The following is a 21,261-nucleotide window of genomic DNA, read 5'->3' as shown; positions in this document are numbered from 1 at the left end:
CCCTGAAAACTCCTTACTCCTTTGAGGTTTACTCGTGTGTCCTGAACTTTATGGTCACACAATCATCATTCCTTAAAATTTTCAGGTGTTCACGATTTTCTCCGTTTGACAGCAAAATTATTGAAAACTCGCTCCTTGAGGTACTAATGATGGTATTCAGTTAGGAGATGATAACTGAAACCTTTAGGAGGATAAACCCCTGATAGATAAAGGTCCGCTTTAGCAAAACACTGATTGGCCACCATAAACACCAAATGACCCTTAAGTCTCATGATTCGGGTTAGGAAACTGAATGAGTCAAATTTCAGTTAGGGTTGTTTTACAGAAAGAACTGAACTGGAATTTGATTCACTCAGTTTTCTAGTCCATGCAAGTGTAAGAGACTTTCTCAGTTATCCATCACTCCCCTCTAGAAAGCTGTCACTTCTCCTGGACAAAGTTTGTATTGTTTTTTACCCTGTTTGCGACAGCAAAATGATTAGTATTGATTTGTTTTGACATAAGCCCTCGGTTGTCTTGACTCAAGTTGTTCACAAAAGCTCATGAGCAAAATTAAAACCTATCATTCGACGTCTCAAAAGGAAATAAACATATAGGAAAAACATAACTAGGTGGGATGAAACGAATAAATATATTTTATTTTCCTATTCACTTAATGACATAACACGTGAATTGTTTCGTTTCAAAAGGCGTTTTGAAATAAGATAGCATTTGCAGGACATGGAACAAGATACAATTTTATTTAGACTGACTTTCGATCTCCACGATATTGCTTTCCCAGTGTTTGTTTTCGGTAAACGTGAGCTCACATATAAAACTCAGACGCCGGATAATCTGCAGATTAATTATCTCAGTTCCGCAACGGTATACTGTGTGTTCAGCTGGTTTTTGTTAATGTTTTCTCCTTATTCTAGTTGAGTGAAATCTGTATTTTCAAAATAGCCCAAAGAAGCCACTCGCTGGAGAGAGCTCAGGAAGTAAAACGTTTTCCCCAGTGGAGCGATAAGGGACAAAAATCCGTTATGCGCATGAGCAGTGATATTTGTAACTTCTGCACATGCATGACCGGATGTCAGAAAATTTCTGATGCTAATCCGGCATTTCACAACCTTCCTCTCGCTTGACCCATCCTAGTTGTAGTTTTATTGTAATTATAGTTTGTAGATATTCACTGTAAGGATATTTTATAATTGTAATATAGTTTTCACTCTTTGTAGTCTTTTTCATATATATACTTACAGTTTTTTTCTTTAACGATATGTTTTTTTGGTTACTTAATTTTAGTTTTATAGTTTTAGTTTGAGGGCCACTAGTTATTCAGTTGAAGTACTGTCCCGTATTACCCTCGTTAGATAAAGATGATTACTATCATTATTATGATTAGTATTTCTCGCACACCAAATTGCCATATTTACTTTTATTATGAAATGTTTGATTTTGCCTTTGAATGTCCCTTTTGCAGCTGGTTTGTCACGTGGCATAACAGCCGTGCGGAGCATACCAAGGAAAAAGGAGATTAATATCGAATACAGCAAACTTGCAACGTAGGATTGCGCACTCGAAACTCGACTTTTAAAAGAACAAATGATGTTAAAAAATTTTACTGGAGGAGTAAGCCAGAAATTATCAACTGAACTTTATTGCTCTGGAGAGTTCACTGGAAAAGTACACAGCGAGTTGATTTTTATTTCAGTGTTAAATATTTTTCTGTCCATTACCGCGTTTCTGGGAAACACTCTGATCCTAGTAGCTCTGCCTAAGGTGTCTTCGCTTCATCTTCCTTCCAAAGTTTTGTTTGGTAGCTTGGCGACAACTGATATCTGTGTTGGTGTCATTGTAGAGCCTACGACCGTTGTCCATTGGATGTCTGTGGTGAAGCAAAGATGGAATATTTGCTATTACGCGACTGCGGCAAATTTTATCATAAGCAACACTTTATGCTCAGTGTCTTTGGCAATATCAACTGCAATAAGCGTGGACAGACTCCTGGCGCTGTCACTGGGGCTCAGATACAGAAATTTTGTAACATTTAAGAGAACACTTGTAGCTGTAATCTCTATCTGGGTTTTGTCCTTTTTGATCACGGCAGGCAATTTTTGGGATCCTCGCATAAGGTTGTGGTTTTATCACCTAGGCATATGTGTGTGTCTAGTCACCTCAGTTTTCGCTTACACAAAAATTTTTTTTACTTTGCGGCGTAACCAGATTCAGATACGTCAAAGACAACCGAGCCAATCAATTCCACTGAACATAGTTCGATACAGAAAGGTAGTGTACAGTGCGATCTGGATACAGGTAACATTGGTTGTTTGTTATCTGCCCTTTGCTGTAGTGGCAGCGTTAACACCTCAAAGGGGGATGCCTTTGTCAATTTATCTTGCCAGGCAGTATACAGGAACTGTAGTTTACTTAAACTCAACATTGAATCCGCTTCTTTACTGTTGGAGGATCAGAGAAGTAAGGAGAGTAGTAAAAGATACAATCAGCCGGTTCTGTATTTTCTTAAGCTGAGCTAAGTAGTACCGCAAATACTTTAATAATAATTTATACATTTAGTTCGGCACATGAAAAGTTCGGCCTCTGAACCAAAGTCGAAACTTCTAGCCGGGTTAGGAGGGAAGAATGGCCAAGCCGTGAGAAATTGAAATATGCGCTGCGTTCCTTATTGATTCAGACGCCAAACTTACCATTTACTTAATTCAAGTTTAGGTTCAGCTCATGAAACGTTCGGCTTTGATCTGAAACGGGCCTGACCGTGTAAAATTTGATTCTTTTTGTGTAATGTATTTCTTACTAATTTTACTTTTTCCAGTTAAGTGACAGAGACATAAAATGCAGTGTTTTCCTCTTTTTTCCTTTTGCGCACCGACTGTCCTACACCCCAAGTGGCATTTTATATGTACAGTGTAGGTACAGCTGTTTCTTTAGTCTAATCAGTTCGTCTTCGTTTTCGCATCTTATTGGGCTAATTAGGATAGTTTATAATAACAAACTAAAAAATATATATTTTTTAACTACTGCACTAGGTATACCTATCGATATAGTGCCAACGAGCAAATCATGCGTATTTTGCCGGCATAGGAATGGCATTCCTTTTTTTTCCACATTTGACAGTTTCTTGGTCCCTACCTTTTGCAAGGATTATTTTCTTCACTGTCAATAAAAAGGTGTCATGCATGTATCAAGGTTCCGGAGAAGAGTCAGTCCTCAGACTCCTGTGGCTTTACGAACCTGCTATATTATAGTTTGAAGTGTCATGACGGGGATCTTTTATTGGCAGAAGAAAGGAATTGCTTATTTAGTGGGAAATAAGCATGATCATTTCTCTTACCAGTGCAGCTACAAAATTTAATTACTGTCGGTTCGGTTTCACTTTGTAGATAAATATTTCTGCAGTTTAACCATTTGAACCCCGTTTCAAATTTCCCGAGGCTAGTTGTTACCCGATTGAAACTTAAAATGATTCGCTGCGCTGTTTGAAATGTTTACTAGGACATGTGATGTACGGCACGTCGGTATTCATTTCATAACTCGGCCAGGTTTCCACAGGTAACCCAGGCTCTGTGATAGTACCACAGTACGGTTCCAGTAAGATTACAGTGTTTGTATGGGGTAAAAATATCATCCTAAAATTTCTAGGAAATACTAAATAAAGATCAATAAAACTTACTCTGCGTTAATTGTTGTTGTCCTTATTGCTCTAACGAAGTTTCGTGATAATTTGCAGTAATTTGTTTAAATTCACTCTATCTACAATAATAATATACAAGGTAGCAAACACGAGGTGCCATTTTCGCCGACATGCTCTCATTCAACACAACTTTTTCCACGAAATTCGAACTCCAACGGAAAATAAACATGCCAGGATCGTAGAAATAGGATAGCAGCAGATATAGAAACCAATGAAGCTTTCCCAGATAGAGAAACGAATCCCACAGACTTTGACAAACTCGAAGAATATAATCCAAATAGACCGAGAATATGCTCGCCGAAGCAGCCGGGCCAGATCAACGCACGGCCAAGAAAATGAGGCCTGGGCACTGTACAAAAAAAATCATCCCAGGAGTCCTGAGGTGACCTTTCTGGGCACCGATACATCATTTGCCCAAAGCCACCCTACCCCGCTGAAAAAATACTTAATAGAAGGCAATTGTTCTTCCTAGCCGTACCACCCTGGCCTGTTATAGATAGATTATGTCCCTCTCGAACTATATTCAGCGCCTGGCACTGGTCCTCAGAAAGTTTATCAAACATCAATAGGGCAAGGTTATAGGGGCAAAGGAAAGAACAACGAAGGGGGATTTACAAAACTTAAGACGAGTAAAAGATATAATTGAATTTTGGCTCTTACCGAGGCATTTGTACAACAGGACCAAATTCAAAGAGAGGTGTATCACGATGATTCACATATTTAACCGATAGAGCGTTCACTTGTATTGACAGGAAGTCGGCGTGTTACTGCCGCATTAATCGCTAAATATGTTAATCGCGCTAGTTCTTTGTTTACTGGTGCACATGCCTTTCACATTCGTCTCAGTTATCGCAATTCATATTCTGTCGCAATTTTCTGTATAATTTTTGACATTAGTTTGTAAGCTTCACCGTTTATTTACGATAGTTTCGCTCAAGAGTTCATAGCAACAGTATCTCAGTCATCATCTACCTTTTGTTCAACCGTGTTTTCAGCCCGCCTTGTAAGTATTTCGCGTTGTTATTTCATTAGTTTCATTACTGTTATTTGCATTCCTTAGTAAAAGAAATGGGACGCCTTGTAAGTCCGCAGACTCTCCTGATTGTATTTTTTTTTTAGCCATTTAAATTTAGGCGCGTGTGCGGGGTTTGCTCTGGCAAATAGTGATCGGCTAGGAAGAACAATTGCCTTCTATCAAGTATTTTTCCAGTAGGGGAGGGTAGCTTTGGGCAAATGATGTATCGGTCCCTAGAAAGGTCACCCCAGGAACCCCGGGATGGAATTTTTTTATACAGTGCCCAGGCCTCATTTTCTTGGCCGCGTGTTGATCTGGCCCGGCTGCTTTGGCGAGCATATTCTCGGTCTGTTTGGATTATATTCTTCGAGTTTGTCAAAGTCTGTGGGATTCGTTTCTCTATCTGGGAGAGCTTCATTGGTTTCTATATCTGCTACTACCCTATTTCTACGATCCTGACATGTTTATTTTCCGTTGGAGTTCGAATTTCGTGGAAAAAGTTGTGTTGAATGAGAGCATGTCGGCGAAAATGGCACCTCGTGTTTGCTACCTTGTATATTATTATTGTAGATAGAGTGAATTTAAACAAATTACTGCAAATTATCACGAAACTTCGTTGGAGCAATAAGGACAACAACAATTAACTGCAGAGTAAGTTTTATTGATCTTTATTTAGTATTTCCTAGAAATTTTAGGATGATATTTTTACCCCATACAAACACTGTAGTTTTACTGGAACCGTACTGTGGTACTATCACAGAGCCTGGGTTACCTGTGGGTTTCGAAACAGATAGAGTTGCTTTCTTTTCCTCTGTCGTTCGCTTTAGGCTTGTAATTCTTGTTTTTTTCTTAGTTTTTTGTTTGCTGTTTAGATTTTTTCCTCAACATCAGATTTTTCCAACAGAAGTGACTATATTCTTCGTATCAAGCTTTCTCCTCGTGTAATCTGATCCTTTTTAGTGTGGTGAGAATTGCTTGTTTCACATGGAACACTTTTATCGTTTTACAAGCTTTTCTTCGTTAAAACTTTACATTGATGGCCCCCAAAATTAAACCAATTAATCAGGTACTCATGTTTCTTGACTGCCGGGGCCAGGTTCAGTTAAATAAACATAAGAAGCTTGTGTAACTTCAGCCCGTGCGCCAGGTAACGTCTTTTGATTGGTTGACAACTGCCACACCATTGGTCTCAGGGGAATCTACATTACATCAGGCTACGGGTTACACTTTTTGAAGCTCGATCGAGAATTTTTTTGCCTATTGCCAAGTCTTGCGCGGCTCTATTCTGCTGCCACCTCGCCAATGGCTCGTTGATAATAAGCTGAAAGGTAAGCACGGAAAAACACGTTTTCACTTTGCCTATATCTTTCTTCCACCCTCTATTTAGTTTAGTTCAAAAAGCATTCCTAGAGTTAACTTTGAATTTTGTATTCCTGCTGCGCCATAGCACGCATAAAATGTATTATAAAAAGGGCGCTGATGGTATATCCGATCGCAGTGTTATTAGATGATGTGATATCAAATTTTATTCAAACTAACGTAAGAGGCATTAATGTAAAACTGATTCATTTTAGTATAGCAGGTCTGATTGTGACGTCATTGACGCTGTCAGATTTGGATAAACTTGCAGCTCAGATTTTATTAACAATTGACAAAACATGGGCAAATAATACCTCTGAAATTTCCTGTAAGTAATAATTGCAGTTTCTAACGCCTGCTTGTTTACAGGCGAACTGGAATCAGTGACTACTGCATAGAAAAACATTAATTATTTTTGGACTGCTGTTTAAACAAATGTATCATATCATCAGAGTTTTAAGTGGACCATTTTGCTTTATCTAATCCTCATTTGTTGCAGATGGATGCCTTTGGCGAGCCGTCTACTCACTCGTCCCCAGTCGTCTGTCACAAGCCCACACTAGTGGCGCGCGGTATGTGATGGGAAGGAGGAAAGCGAGGAAGGGAGACACTTTCCTCTCTTCTCCCTTCCCATCAGCGCCTGCTCCCGCCGCGCTTTACGCGAAGACGACTAGGGACGGGTCAGATCCAGCTGTCATGTAGCATTGTCTAATTATCGTATGACTTAATCCTCGAACGGGCAAGATTAAGCGAATCCTATGTTCTGATTGGCTACCCGAGCAGGCAAGATAGGCCCACCTTGCCCCAAAATGAAGGGCATTCTCGCATGCTAGTGACTGTCCAATTAATACTGCAACAAACATTTGTTGGAAAATGTGTCTAAATTCGAGTGCCCTTTATGATGTCCTAGATGGCAAGCGAATTTCACAGAGGAGGGAGAAAGAATTCTATCAGTATTTTTTCTTTCTGTTTTAGGAATTGGAACTTATTCCAATGTACCCATTCTCTCCACCAAAAGTGGGCTCACTCGTAACACAGATTGTCCGAAGGGATCTTTCAGTTGTTTATTTTCAGAACACAACTTTATTCCCGCAAACCAACAACTATAAAATTACTTTTCTTTATTTGATACTTCCTTTGTCCTGGACAACAAGCGTTCTCGTTGACGGGACAGGAAGGACGGGAAACAGAAACAAAAAGGGTTTATGAGATACTCATCTACTGTTTGTTTGAGGAGTTCTAAAATAACCTTTTTGTCCAATATATGGTTCCCTCGGCTAGAGTCGAATCGTTCACCTGTTGGAACAAAACTTCATTGCTCTAGATCAAAAATTTGGTTTTGTCGAAATTGTTTGCCGGTGCGAATTTTCGCTCAGGCGGTATTTCTGCAAAACCATTCGCTTCTGTGGATGGGAAAGAGAGAGAGGCTGCTCGCGGACTACAGTTAGTTGTAATATTCGAAAAATATTGAGATAGAATGTCAAACAAAAGCCGCGATTATCTTAGAGTTTTCTTTTAACCGGAAGTGGTTTTCTTAGACGAATGTGCATTTCATTAAGAACGCAGAGTGTGCGAGGAACATAAGGAAAAATGGGAGAGGATCTGGGAGAACATATTTCGCTGATAAATTTGCTTTACTGATTTTTATCGGAGAAAATTTTTCATAAATGCGAAGGGTCGTGTAAAGGAAGACGGTGTCTTTAAATTCTACGTGCAATAGTCTTGTCAAAGAGGCATGAGCTATCACGCACGACGCACGACCCACGACCCACGACCCACGACGCACTACCCACTCACCCACGCCAATTAGTCAATCTTGTCTCCCAAGTATTATATCAAACGTTATAAACAACAAAAACGAACTCTGAAAGGCCGTTAGGCTAGCAAGTTTTCAAAAACCAAAATTTCAATCCCTTTCAATCGTCTTCAAGTTTGTCCATCCCTGGCTCCTTTTGTATTTGCTGTGCCGTTTATTATTCCTTCTTTTGACGTTTTGAGCGATATTTAGTAATTAATTTCTCAGGTGATTTTAGAGATTCGTGCCCTCTTAATGGTTCATGTCTACGTCATATGTTCTTACAACCACCTGGTGAGGGGATATTACAGAACGTATTAGCTTTACAGAGTCAGTTTCGCAGAGCTTTAAAGGTGTTACTTAGTCCTAGAGAAATGACATATAAGGTATGACGTGAAAGTTAATTATTTTAACATATTATTATTTTTTTGGAACTTCTTACAACTGTTAACAATTAATGAACTAAAACGTTCATCCCATCGAAAAGTCCAATTTAAATTATTATTGACGCACGGGGGATGTGAATATAAACGTCAGTTTGTATATCTCTAGACGTTCTACCTTACAAAAAAAAGTCTCATGAAAAAGATATGCATTTATGAGTGCTGCTCGTAAACCTGCCAGAAGTTTGATACCGATTTCTACACGAGCGATCAAAACAGCAAGAATATGGCAAAACTTTCGCTTTTATCGAACTATTATAGTTCCCTCTAACAAAGCGAACTCGTACTATAGTTGCAAAAGGAGATAAAAAAGATCAATATAAACCTTATACTTACTTGTTTTCGCGCGTCTAATAATACGGAGACGAATTTCGCGTTACAAGGAAAATTAGAGAAAAAGTGTAATAAATTTGCCGATTCTGTCAGTGGTTTATTTTTTTGAAACCCTGCTGAGATAAAAGTACTTGTCACCAAATATCTGATTCAAAACAAGATTGGTAATTACAAGAACCCTACATAGTAATTTTCAAGGAGTTATAATAACTCCTCTAGTGGGGTTCAGTTTAATTCCTTACAGTGGAGTTATTTTTGGGGGGAGTTATTTTAACCCCAAAAAGGGGTTTAAAGAACTCTTTTTTAGGAGAAAAAATGATCCCAGATGTTGAGAAGTTAAAATAACCCCCAAAAAGGAGTTATCCTGTACCTAAAATTTTTACTCCATTTTCAGAGTAAAAGTAACTCCAAAAAGAGTAAAAACAACCCATGTAAGGAGTAAAAATAACCCATTTTCGGGGTTATTTAAACTCCAGACTGGGAGTTAAAAGACCTCTTTTTCAGGATTAAAAATGACCCCAAGTTTGGAGTTTAATCAGGAGTCAAAGAAACCCCATAAAAGGGGTTATATATTCTGGACAAAGGGAGGGAATTCATTTTGTAGGCAGATCTTCTTCCAGGCTGTGTTAACTTTATTTTCGACCGTCTTGGCTGACATCTGTTTTAGCAGGTAGCTCTGTGTATTCGATAACTTTTTATCCTTTTCTTTTCAGTACCAGGTATTTTACATAAAATCTTAAGTTCACACTTTCAATCAATCCACTTATTTGAATTTGTGAAAACAGAATAATTTTCAGGAAAAGAAAACTTGGAGAAATTCCTCTCACGCCTTCAATTTTGTGTGTACGTGTGATAGTTTTGCATTTGTTATTTAATACATTAATTATTGCAGCCTGATTAAAGCTTAATGGAGGGTTTTTTCCCCACAAAACCGAAGCAAAAAAGCTTCCGTTGTGCTATATTTACATAGTTTCCGAAACAACACGTGTATTGAATTAATATGTTTTTATCTGTTTTAGCTTTCTCGACTACTGTGACAGCTACAACGCCTTTAGCGCTTATGCCACTAATTACACAGTTATTGCTGTCATTGCGAAGCAGTTCTAGTTACTAGAACTGTGTGGGCGGAACAAGTTATATCATAATTAGTTGTATACAGGAACTTTGTGTAGAAGTTTATGAAAGACTCGACGTTCGCTCACGTATTTTCTGTACAACATTTCTCACCTTTGCTGACAAATTCGTGTTGTGAAGGATCTCCCGCTTATCTAATCTAGTTGTGCCCTCGACGTCAGTTTAGTCAAATAACACAGAGGCGGCAGAATGGTAGGGCTGTTAAGCAGCTTTATAAAAATTAGAAAGCCATCTAGATTAGTTGAGGTAAAAATTTTGAGAGATCTATTATTAATGAAAAATCGTTTGATAATTATATTCGGTCTTGACTGTTTCTTGAAAAAAAAACATCATGTCAATAAGTAACATCACAAACAGTCGACTCTAACGATCTAGCACTTTATACATTTCACTGTTCTACATAAGAACGAACAGCTGTATAGCTTATGATAACCTGTTGTAGGCCTTCAGATAGTGAGAAATAGAGCATTAAAAAATGCAATTATGCAGGTAATTTTTTTTTCTCTTTGTGCATTCCCCAATATCTGAATGTCTGGAACAGGCTACCATAAACTACTGCTTTTAAGCCTCCCCCGCCCCCCAATTTATAAGCCCCCTCAGTTATAAGCCAGTCTACCGGTAAACAAGAAAACATGGCTCTCCAGGTGATAAGCCCTCCCCTAAGCTTCCACTATTACATTTTGAAGCTTAGTTAGAAACCAGTAAATGCTAAAAGTATTTTGTTTCGAATCGCTTTCTCTATTCCAGTTATAAGCCCCTCCTTTTTTGAAAAGAAAAAAAAAATCTGAAAACTCCTTACCCCTTTGAGGTTTCCTCATGTGTCCTGAACTTTATGGTTACGCAATCATCATTCCTTAAAATTTTCAGGTGTTCACGATTTTCTCCGTTTGACAGCAAAATTATTGAAAACTCGCTCTTTGAGGTACTAATGATGGTATCCAGTTGGGAGATGATGACTGAAACCTTTGGGAGGATAAACCCCTGGGAGATAAAGGTCCGCTTTAGCAAAACGCTGAATGGCCACCAACCAAATGACCCTTAAGTTTCATGATTAGGGTTAAGAAACTGAATGAACCAAATTTCAGTTAGGGTTGTTTTACAGAAACAACTGAACTGGAATTTGATTCACTCAGTTTTCTAGTCGATCCATGCAAGTGTAAGAGACTTTCTCAGATATCCATCACTCCCCTCTAGAAAGCTGTCACTTCTCCTGGACAGAGTTTGTATTGTTTTTTACCCTGTTTGGGACAGCAAAATGATTACTATTGATTTGTTTTGACATAAACCTTCGGTTGTCTTGACTCAAGTTGTTCACAAAAGCTCACGGGCAAAATTAAAACCTTTCATTCGACGCCTCAAAAGGAGATAAACATACAGGAAAAACATAACTAGGTGGGATGGAACGAATAAATATATTTTATTTTCCTATTCACTTAATGACATAACACGTGAATTGTTTCGTTTCTGAAAAGGCGTTTTGAAATAAGATAGCATTTGCAGGACATGGAACAAGATACCTTTTTATTTAGACTGACTTTCGATCTCCACGATATTGCTTTCCCAGTGTTTGTTTTCGGTAAACGTGAGCTCACATATTAAACTCAGACGCCGGATAATCTGCTGATTAATTAGGACGTAATTAGGGACTTTAAGATCCAACGACGCGACGACAATGAGAGCGTCGCTTAAAAAGTGAATTTACGTTCCTTCATTCTTAATAGCAATTATTCCTACCCACTTACTTTGTGAAATTTAGGCGAACCCTCCTGAAGCTGAATTTCAAGGGTCCGTAGCCGAGCTCAGAAAGACAAACAAAGTTTCGTCGTTGCTTGTTTACGTCTTCCATAAAACGCAAAGTTAGGCATATTCACGTCGTAGTCGTGCAAAAACTGGAAAGAAATGTACAAAAAGGCGTGATGCACGTGCAAAGTTGTTGTTTTGCTTATTAAACCAATTGTTTTTTTTTAACGTTCTCGTTGCCGTCCGCGTCGTTGGATCTTAAAGTCCCTATTGTCTCAGTTCCGCAACCCAACGGTGTGTTCAGCTGGTTTTTGTTAATGTCTTCTCCTTATTCTAGTTGAGTGAAATCTGTATTTTCAAAACAGCCCAAAGAAGCCACTCGCTGGAGAGAGCCCAGGAAGTAAAACGTTTTCCCCAGTGGAGAAATAAGAGACAAAAATCCGTTATGCGCATGAGCAGTGATATTTGTAACTTCTGAACATGCATGACCGGATGTCAGAAAATTTCTGATGCTAATCCGGCATTTCACAACCTTCCTCTCGCTTGACCCATCCTAGTTGTAGTTTTATTGTAGTTATAGTTTGTAGATATTCACTGTAAGGATATTTTATAATTGTAATATAGTTTTCACTCTTTGTAGTCTTTTACATATATATACTTACAGTTTTTTTTTCTTTAACGATATGTATTTTTGGTGACTTAAGTTTTGTTTTATAGTTTTAGTTTGAGGGCCACTAGTTATTCAGTTGAAGTACTGTCCCGTATTACCCTCGTTAGCTGAAGTTGATCACTATCTTTATTATGATTAGAAGTATTTCTCGCACACCAAATTGCCATATTTACTTTTATTATGAAATGTTTGATTTTGCCTTTGAATGTTCCCTTTGCAGCTGGTTTGTCACGTGGTATAACAGCCACGCGGAGCATACCAAGAAGAAAGGAGATTAATATCAAATACAGCAAACATTTAAAAAAAAACTAGCCACGTAGGATTGCACACTCGAAACTCGAACTTAAAAGAAAAAAATGGTGTTAAATAATTTTACTGGAGGAGTAAGCCAGAAATTAACAACTGAACTTTATTGCTCTGGAGAGTTCACTGGAAAAGTACACAGCGAGTTGATTTTTATTTCAGTGTTAAATATTTTTCTGTCCATTACCGCGTTTCTGGGCAACACTCTGATCCTAGTAGCTCTGCCTAAGGTGTCTTCGCTTCATCTGCCTTCCAAAGTTTTGTTTGGTAGCTTGGCGACAACTGATATCTGTGTTGGTGTCATTGTAGAGCCTACGAGCGTTGTCCATTGGATGTATGCGGTGAAGCAAAAATGGAATATTTGCTATTACGCGACTGCGGCAAATTTTATCATAAGCAACACTTTATGCTCAGTGTCTTTGGCAATATCAACTGCAATAAGCGTGGACAGACTCCTGGCGCTGTCACTCGGGCTCAGATACAGAAATTTTGTAACATTTAGGAGAACACTTGTAGCTGTAATCTCTATCTGGGTTTTGTCCTTTTTGATCACGGCAGGCAATTTTTGGGATCTTCGCATAAGGTTGTGGTTTTATCACCTAGGCATATGTGTGTGTCTAGTCACCTCAGTTTTCGCTTATACAAAAATTTTCCTTACTCTGCGGCGTAAACAGATTAAAGCTAAGAATCAGATGTCTCAAACACAACCGAGCCAAGCAATTCCACTAAACATAGCTCGATACAGAAAGGCAGTCAACAGTGCGATGTGGGTACAGGTAACATTGGTTGTTTGTTATCTGCCGTTTGCTGTAGTGGCAGCGTTAACACCTCAAAGAGGGATGCCTTTGTCAATTTATCTTGCCAGGCAGTATACAGGAACTGTAGTTTACTTAAACTCAACATTGAACCCGCTCCTGTACTGTTGGAGGATCAGAGAAGTAAAGAGAGGAGTAAAAGATACAATTAGGCGGTTCTGTAGTCTTAAACTGAGCTACGCATTACCGCAAGTTGAGCAATAGCTATCATCAGCTGTTCTGAGACCCGGTTCAGAAGCCGAACTTTTCTTGAGCCAAACCTAATTCGAATTTAGGCCGACCCAAGTTACTTAGACCGGTTCAATAGATTCACACTCCGAATTAAATGCAAAACGAGAAAAAACGCTCATTTAATTCGGTCAAACTGCTTGCAAATACTTATAATAATTTATGGATTTGGTTCTCCAAATAAAGTCGAAATTCCTAGCCGGGCTGGGCGGGAAGAACGGCTGAGCCATTCCAAATTGAAATAGGCCTGAACGGAAGTTGCGTAAGCACGTTTAGGCTAGGATCACGAGTTTGCAACCGGAGACGTTTGAGATGAGATAATAAGTTTTTTTGTGTGTGAGATAGAATGAGATAGAACAAATATTAGAGACGCGTGGAAAACCACGAGGAGAATAAAAACAAGGATTTGTCGAGTACAATTTGTGAGTACGTGAGGTTAGAGTGCACCCCACAAGTTCGGTACAGGCCTTCCTTATTGATTCAGACGCCAAATTTTTCATGTACTTAATTCAATGTATTAGGTTCAGCTCATGAAACGTTTAGCGTCTATCTGAACCTGGCCTGACTGTGTACAAACTGATTATTTTTGTGTAGTGTATTTTTTAACTAATTTTATTTTTTTCCATTTAAGTGAATGCAGTGTTTTCTCTTTTTTTCTTTTGCACACGGATTGTCTTATACCCCAAATGGCATTTTAAAGGTACAGCTGTTTCTGTAGTCTTGTTTCGTGTTCGTTTTCGTATCTTATCGGCCAATTAAGACAGTTTATGAAAACAAACTAAAAAAAAAACGTTTTTGATTATAGCTGAAAGATAAGCACGGAAAAACACGTTTTCACTTTGCCTATCTCCTTCTCTGACCCTCTCCTTTAGTTTAGTCCAAAACGTATGCCTACTTTAATTTATAATTTTGTATACATGTTGCGCCATCAGGCGTAAATGTATTTTAAAAGGGCGCTGATATTATATCCGATCACAGTGTTATCAGATGATGTGAAATCAAATATAATTCAAACTAATGTAAAAGGCATTACTGTAAAACTGATTCATTTTAGTATAGCAGGTCTGATTGTGACGTCAATGAAGCTGTCAGATTTGGGAAAACGTGGAGCCCAAAATCAATTAACAATTGAGAAACATGGGCAAATAATACCTCTGAAATTTCCTGTTAGTGAAAATTGCAGATTTTAAACGCCTACTTGTGTACAGACTCAGTGACTGTTGCATAGAAAAACATTAATTACATTCGGAATTGCTATTTACTTTAAGCAAATCTATAATACCATCAGGGTTTTTGGTCGACCATTTCATTTTTGCTTTATCTAATCCTCATTTGTTGCAAATGGATACATTTGTCTATTATTATATGGCTGAATCCGCGACTGAGCAGACAAGATTAGGCTAATGCTGAGTTCTGATTGGCTACCCGAGTAGGCAAATGGGATTTCCCGTGTCGGTCCCGGAAGAAAAAGGTCTCTGTTGTGCCATAGACTAAAATCCTTTCAAAGCTTGTTCGGTTAAGATGGCTGGATATAGGCCAAGTTCTTATAGTCGTGTCCGTTCGTAACATTAGCCAACAGCAGTGGCGTTTCCAGACCTTCAGATAAGGGAGGGGGACGGTCATCCCGACCCTGAGATAAGGGGGGGGGGGGGGGGGAGGGGGGCGATCTCAAAATAAGTTTTTTTCGGCCCTACGGGCCTCAGTTTGGTCTAAAAATATGGGGGGCCCCGAGGGGCCCGGGCCCCTCCCCTGAATCCGCCACTGAACACTGACATTTGTAACTAGATGTTAACGGGGTTCTTCGCTTTTGAAGTTACGACAACGGGGGAAGAAGAGTTGGGGGATGCTAACCACTCACATAACCGTTTATAGGGAAGTAAGTTTCCCATGGGGTGAGGGGAGGAAAAGACTCCCCTAAAAATGTCTGTGTTTACCCGGGAGGAGCTCCACAATGTTTTGTACAGGGAGTCTCCCCCCGAAGTCCCACCCCCTACCCTTTTATTTAGCTTACCAATTTTTGACCAAGAAGGCACCCCTTTCCAATTCGTATACTTTCTTTTGACAAATGCTACCACTTTCACATACTTAGTTTATAATTTCGCATCCTTTTGAACTGCTGTAAATTCACCGTCTTTAAAGATATAAATAAATCACAGCACCCTAGAGTTTTTAAAACTTGTTCACAGCCATAAAAAATGCATCTTTTAGCTATTTTTGGCTTTTTTACAGACCGAAATGACAGATTTTCTTACCCTTTCATATACCTTAACTAATGAAATCCCTACCTTTTTCAGGTTTTAGGTCAGTATGAAAGGGTACCTCTTTCGGGCGGATCCTCCCCGTATAGCCTACTATAAGGAGCACCCCCTACCCCCGGCTGCGTGTGAAACTAGGGGAGAGCCAGCTTCGTACCTCGTTCATCTTGACGATTGCCCCAATTCTTTTTGTTAAAAAGCAAGGCAATTTAATGAAAGGTATTAATCATCATGGTCTTTGAATTGGTTATTACAGCATTCTTTGTCTCACGATAGTTGTCGTTTCATTGCATACCCGTCTTTTTTCAAGGGTTGCGGTGCGTTCAGATAATATGATTGATCAGTTATGCATAAGAAAGAAATTTCCCCTATTGAATATGTCGTGGTTTTCTTTCGCGGGTGTACAGTTTTGGTCACGTGGAAAGTCACGTGATCAAAAATTCACCTTTCGGACAGATAAAATGGGAGCACTTCTCCTATGTTTGGAATGAATTCACTGAAGTTATGGTTGAGGATTTTGAATAAAGAAAGTCTGGATTAGATTTTGACCTTAAAAATGGCATTTTTACGCCTTGATCAGAACAGTTATTCCAACAGCGAAAGGTAAAAGATACTTAGCTGATAAGAAAAGGGAATACCTTCAGTTTGCATTTGATAGTGTTTCTTTGAACCGTCACCGTTCCGTCAAATTTTCGACTAAGAAAATGATGGCGTGACATATCACAAAACTTTTTCGCTATTATAAGCAAAGTGTTTTGAAAATATCTAGTGCCATTAGATCTTTCTGGGTACCAAATTTCTATATTACCACAAAATTTATCGCAAATATAGCATTTTCCTTAGCCGGGGGTAAGACCATTGATCCATGCCCAACTCATGCACTCACTATTAGTTTTACCAATCTGTTAGTTTCTAGCTGTTTCTAGGCGGATAATTGTCTTTTTATGTTTTTGAGCTCTTTGTTGAATGGCATGGTGTAGTTCCTCTAAACTTGAGATAAGACAGGGATAATTGCCTGGATGCTCACAGTCAATTTCTTTATCAAATGGACACAAATAATGGGATGATGGCTGTTCACAATCTATGAGAAATTTCACGTTTGTTCCCCCTTTAAACTAAACATTTCTACTCTTTAAATTAAGTCTGTGAAGTTCTTACAGGGATCTTACAAGCTATAAGCTGTAACAAAGATCACAGTCACTTACGTTGAAGAATCAAGGCCAGATCCGAAGAATAATTGTATGGTGTTATAAATCATTTATTTAATTCGAAGCGGGGTGTCTAACAGAGTGCTGCTCGGCTTAACTTTTGAACTGCTGCCTCGCCATGCTACAGTGAAAATTGGATCGACATTAGGGCCCTTTTAAGCCGTCGAACCCCTTCTCGATTTTTTTCTTTTTTCTTCACCGACAACCAAAGCGCCCACGAAAAATGATCCGCCCCGGGTAAGGGAATCCAAGACAGTCTTGGATTCTGGATTCCAAGCCGTGGACTCCGGATTCCAGGTGTTGGATTCTAGTCTTTGACAGTGGAATTTGGATTCTGGATTCCAATTGTTAGTGAATTCCGGATTCCTTGAACTGTTTTCCAAATTCCAAAACCCAAGATTCCTAATTTTACAAGCAAAATTTTCCCGGATCCCAGATACCACAAGCAATTTCTCGGAATGCGGAGTCCAGATTATCCTACATGGTGCGAAAAGGTAATCAAAAGCCTGGATCAATGCACAAAAAGCGAGAAACTTTAATTTCTACAGATGGAGGAGGGATTTTCCCCCAGGTATGAGGTTTGGTTCAGTAGTAACCATCAGAATCAAGAGAGTATTAAAAGAGTATACTTATCTTGCCAGAATTTAGTCCAACATTTAAATAGCCTTAATGACAACTTCGTTCCCAGTTTCTCCCTCCTACACGTGGAGAGACACTCCTTAGGGACTGGTAGGAGAGGACCCTGGGAAAGAGGATTCCTTAATGAATTTTGGAGTAACAAACTTGCAAAGTCAACGAACCGACCTCGTGCGGGAAAGAGGAGGAGTCATATCTGTAATTGTGTTATCAGGATTCTTGCTGAACAAGTTCGAAATGGATGTCTTGAATTCGGGAATTTTTAGCACGTACAACACGGGATTCAACAACGAATTGGCGTAATGAAGAAATTTGGTGATATACAGCGCGTGAAAATTAAACAGCTCGTAGTGTGAATTAATAAGCATACTGACAATAATAAAGGGAAGCCAAGCTACAACTGACATGGCCGTAACGATCAGGCAAATACGGGATAAGGAAGACTCCTTCTCTATGGCTTTTTCCTTTCTCACGCTTCGGGTGACGTTACTAACTTTCCTCCAGATAATAAGATAAGAAATGCAAATTATGAAGAGTAGCGCGGAGAGGAATGGGACCCACAACGATACCATAGCCCTCTTCGTGGAGGAGAGATGCATGCCGGGATACTTCAGCGCGGCCAGGTGGATTGATGGGATTGAGGCAGCGGTAATCCACGCGAAGATGGTAAGCAGTACATACCAACGTGACTTGAGTGCGCGGTAGTTGAATGGTCGCATTGTTGCATAGAGACGCTCTAATGCGATCATTGTGAGAAACGTGATCGACGCAAACCCTGCAAACATGTCGAAAAACAAAATGGCGTCTCCATGGACGGCAGTTTCGGTGTCCCAGACAGCTAGGGATTTACCAAACGGGACGAGAAACATTGGCAAGGCCAGCGCTCCGACAAGCGTGTCCGAGATGGCTAGGTTAATGATCAAGTAGTAGCGCCTTTTTCGGAGTCTCTTGCTTCGCAGAAACACCACGGCTGTAAGAAGATTTCCTGCTGCTATCAACGCTGCTTCGAGGATGAACAATGTGCTCCAAAAGGTCGCCTCTGGTATTCCAGGCAGGTGAGACTGTTCTGTAGAAGAGGCCTCTGCCGTTATATTAGCTGTTCCGTTCATGATATTCTGAGGCCTAGATCTGCAAAGAGAACAAACTGATTACTTAAAAACAGGAAAACGTTTGGTGGGTAGGTAAAGAGGAGAAGGTGTGGGTTGTGACGCGACTCGTCCTCAGTCTCCACGTTTTGTCTCCTTGTCAATAACAAGGGAAACGCGTGGATGATGCACGCAGGGGGTGGGGGGGGGGGTGGGGGGTTGGAATGGGAGGGATGGAAACGGGAGTCTCTTCATTTTCCCTTTCTTCTTATATTAACTGAAAGAAGCATTTTAGTCTGATTTTGTTTGTTTTTATTTTTGCCTGTTTGTTTGTTTTCCGAATGAATTTGGGGAAAGAATTGGAGGGAGGGGGTGCAAAAGGAAGACTACTCCATATATTAGCAGAATAATAATAATGATGATGACGATGATGATGATTTTAATCATATTAAAAAATAAGCGTTTTTTCGCCAATTTTACACTTACTACGGTATATTTCACATTAATTGAAAGCAACTGAAATATTGTGAAGGCTAGGACGCGTGGGGCATAGCCTGGCCTCGAAAGGATCTCGTTTTACGCGCCTCGCGCGCGTGTACACATTTTTACCGCCTTCGCGCCATTTTCCTCACTTACTAACCACTGGTTAAAATACGATCTGTTTGGAGAAAAATTACAGCCAGTAGCCTAAATCTCTTCAACAAATATCTCTATTTAAAGCAACGGACTCAGGGTAAAACTATTTAGAGTATTTTCTTTCTCTTTGGTCCCGATCGGCACGAAGCGAACATTTGTCCAGTATGTATACTCGATATTATCTTTACATCGGATCCACAAATATTCGTAATCACGGCGTTTGTGGATTTACAGCTGAAATTTTAGGACTTTTCTGTACACGTAAATTAACTTACCTTGAAATCGCAATTAGCTAAACGAGTTTTAACTCCAGAGAGCAACATTGTACGTGTTTTAAACAACTGTAGACAAACTCAACGGTCTTCTTCGAGTCAGTTTACGCTGTTTGAATGCTATTATTTGCCAAAACCAATCAGCTTACAACAATTCTAAACAATGCGGACGTATCCGTCATGGGTGCGCATTTTATCAGTCTTTAATTCACATTATCACGATCACTTTATTGTTGAGTTTAACAATAGCCCTTGTGCCGACTGTCGACGGGCAGAAATAAAAGCATTGACACCAAAAATCAACGCCAAAAGCCCAACGTCTAGAAGTTTGTTTTTCGCTTCGTAATGGCGAAGAGAATAGTGTCAGATATACTTCACACTGAAAGTGAGAAATGATGCCATTCATTTTCTGTATCAAGTAAGATTAAAAGATGAACACTTAGGGCCTGTTTACATGGAGTGGGGGACCCCGGTCTACTGGGGTTGGTTTCTTTTGTTTTCACGCTCTGAGGGACACAAAACAAAAGAAACCTACCCCACTAGACCGGGGTCCCCCACTCCAGGTAAACAGGGCCTTATTGCCAACGGGGTAACCGAGCTAAGCAGCGAGGTTGACTGGGCGGCAGTTCATGATCCCGAGCAGTGTAGGCAAAAACTCTCAAATTCTGCGTAACCCTCTAAAATTTGCATTTTTGACCATGTTTAGGTGTACATAAGACCCATATTTGGCCAGTAACGTCATGATTTTGTATTTACAACTCCTGCATGGTTCGAAACTTGGTGATCCAGAGTGCAGCTGTTCGTTTTCGTTCAAGGGGCCCTAACAGGTGAGCAAGCTTTATTGAAAGGGCTATTGCCTTTAGAGAGATTTTTGTCAACCAGTGTGCAGTCCTTTTGCAGCTCGATTTACATTAAAAACAGCCCTAAACTGCTATGAGGAATAATGCAACGAATTTGTGGACCTTCTTTTTAAAGACCATCATTATAAATCATTTTGCCTTCTGAGCGACTCTTTGTCCTGCGCCACTCGCTCATTAGATCTTTGTATTTTATTCAAATTTATATTTTTATACCTCTGATACATTCCGCCCCATTCTTGCACTTTTCACACATTTTACTTGCACCAAAATTTTCATATATATATTACCATGCGGAATATTTTTCTTATCCGTGATGATGCTTTTATCGGCGAAAGCTCTGAATTTAATTTTAATCTTTAATTTTAGCAGTCAAAGGCCTCACTTGAACTATATTTTGCTTTCTATTGTTTATAGTTTTGAATTTCAATCAAATATAAGTGCTAACTTGCACCAATTTACCAACAAAGCTTCACGCCATATTGTTATATTTTAATAGAAGTGAAAGCCTAACATGTATCAAAGTTTTTTATCTAAAGTTGAGTGCCATCCTTTTCTACAGCGGAATCCATTGTAAACATCTAAAGTTGTGTAACAAATCGCGAAGACCTGGATAGGCACATTCCACAAAAGATAAACGAATTCGCCTCGTTGGCACTTGCCTGAAAGTACCCCTAGTATACTGTGCTCTACCCCCAAGAACATGGCTAATCTAGGAGGGTAAGGGAAATCCAGTCTGTTGTAACATATATTCATTTCCTAGAGTACAGAAAATACAAAGCCTCC

At 39.5% G+C, this 21,261-nt stretch overlaps 2 protein-coding genes across 2 annotated transcripts; one reads left to right on the top strand and one right to left on the bottom strand.

Annotated features, from left to right (window-relative positions):
• The first annotated feature begins 12,536 nt into the window (after window positions 1-12,536).
• On the top strand, window positions 12,537-13,649 carry LOC140942114 (adenosine receptor A3-like). Its single transcript, XM_073391092.1, has one exon. The coding sequence runs from the start codon at window positions 12,537-12,539 to the stop codon at window positions 13,500-13,502; it is 966 nt and encodes a 321-aa protein (XP_073247193.1). The 3' UTR covers window positions 13,503-13,649.
• Window positions 13,650-17,780: 4,131 nt separating this feature from the next.
• On the bottom strand, window positions 17,781-18,734 carry LOC140942113 (melatonin receptor type 1B-like). Its single transcript, XM_073391091.1, has one exon. It carries the CDS (start codon window positions 18,732-18,734, stop codon window positions 17,781-17,783), a length of 954 nt encoding a protein of 317 aa, XP_073247192.1.
• Between the last annotated feature and the right edge of the window lie 2,527 nt (window positions 18,735-21,261).

Source organism: Porites lutea, chromosome 6 (genome assembly GCF_958299795.1).
Source record: "Porites lutea chromosome 6, jaPorLute2.1, whole genome shotgun sequence".
Classification (NCBI taxonomy): domain Eukaryota; kingdom Metazoa; phylum Cnidaria; class Anthozoa; order Scleractinia; family Poritidae; genus Porites; species Porites lutea.
This window is presented reverse-complemented; position numbering and strand designations above follow the sequence as displayed.

What these genes read in the sequence shown, in the direction of transcription:
- LOC140942114 (XM_073391092.1), top strand. Translation starts at nt 12,537, where the DNA reads ATGGTGTTAAATAATTTTACTGGAGGAGTAAGCCAGAAATTAACAACT.
- LOC140942113 (XM_073391091.1), bottom strand. Translation starts at nt 18,734, where the DNA reads ATGAACGGAACAGCTAATATAACGGCAGAGGCCTCTTCTACAGAACAG.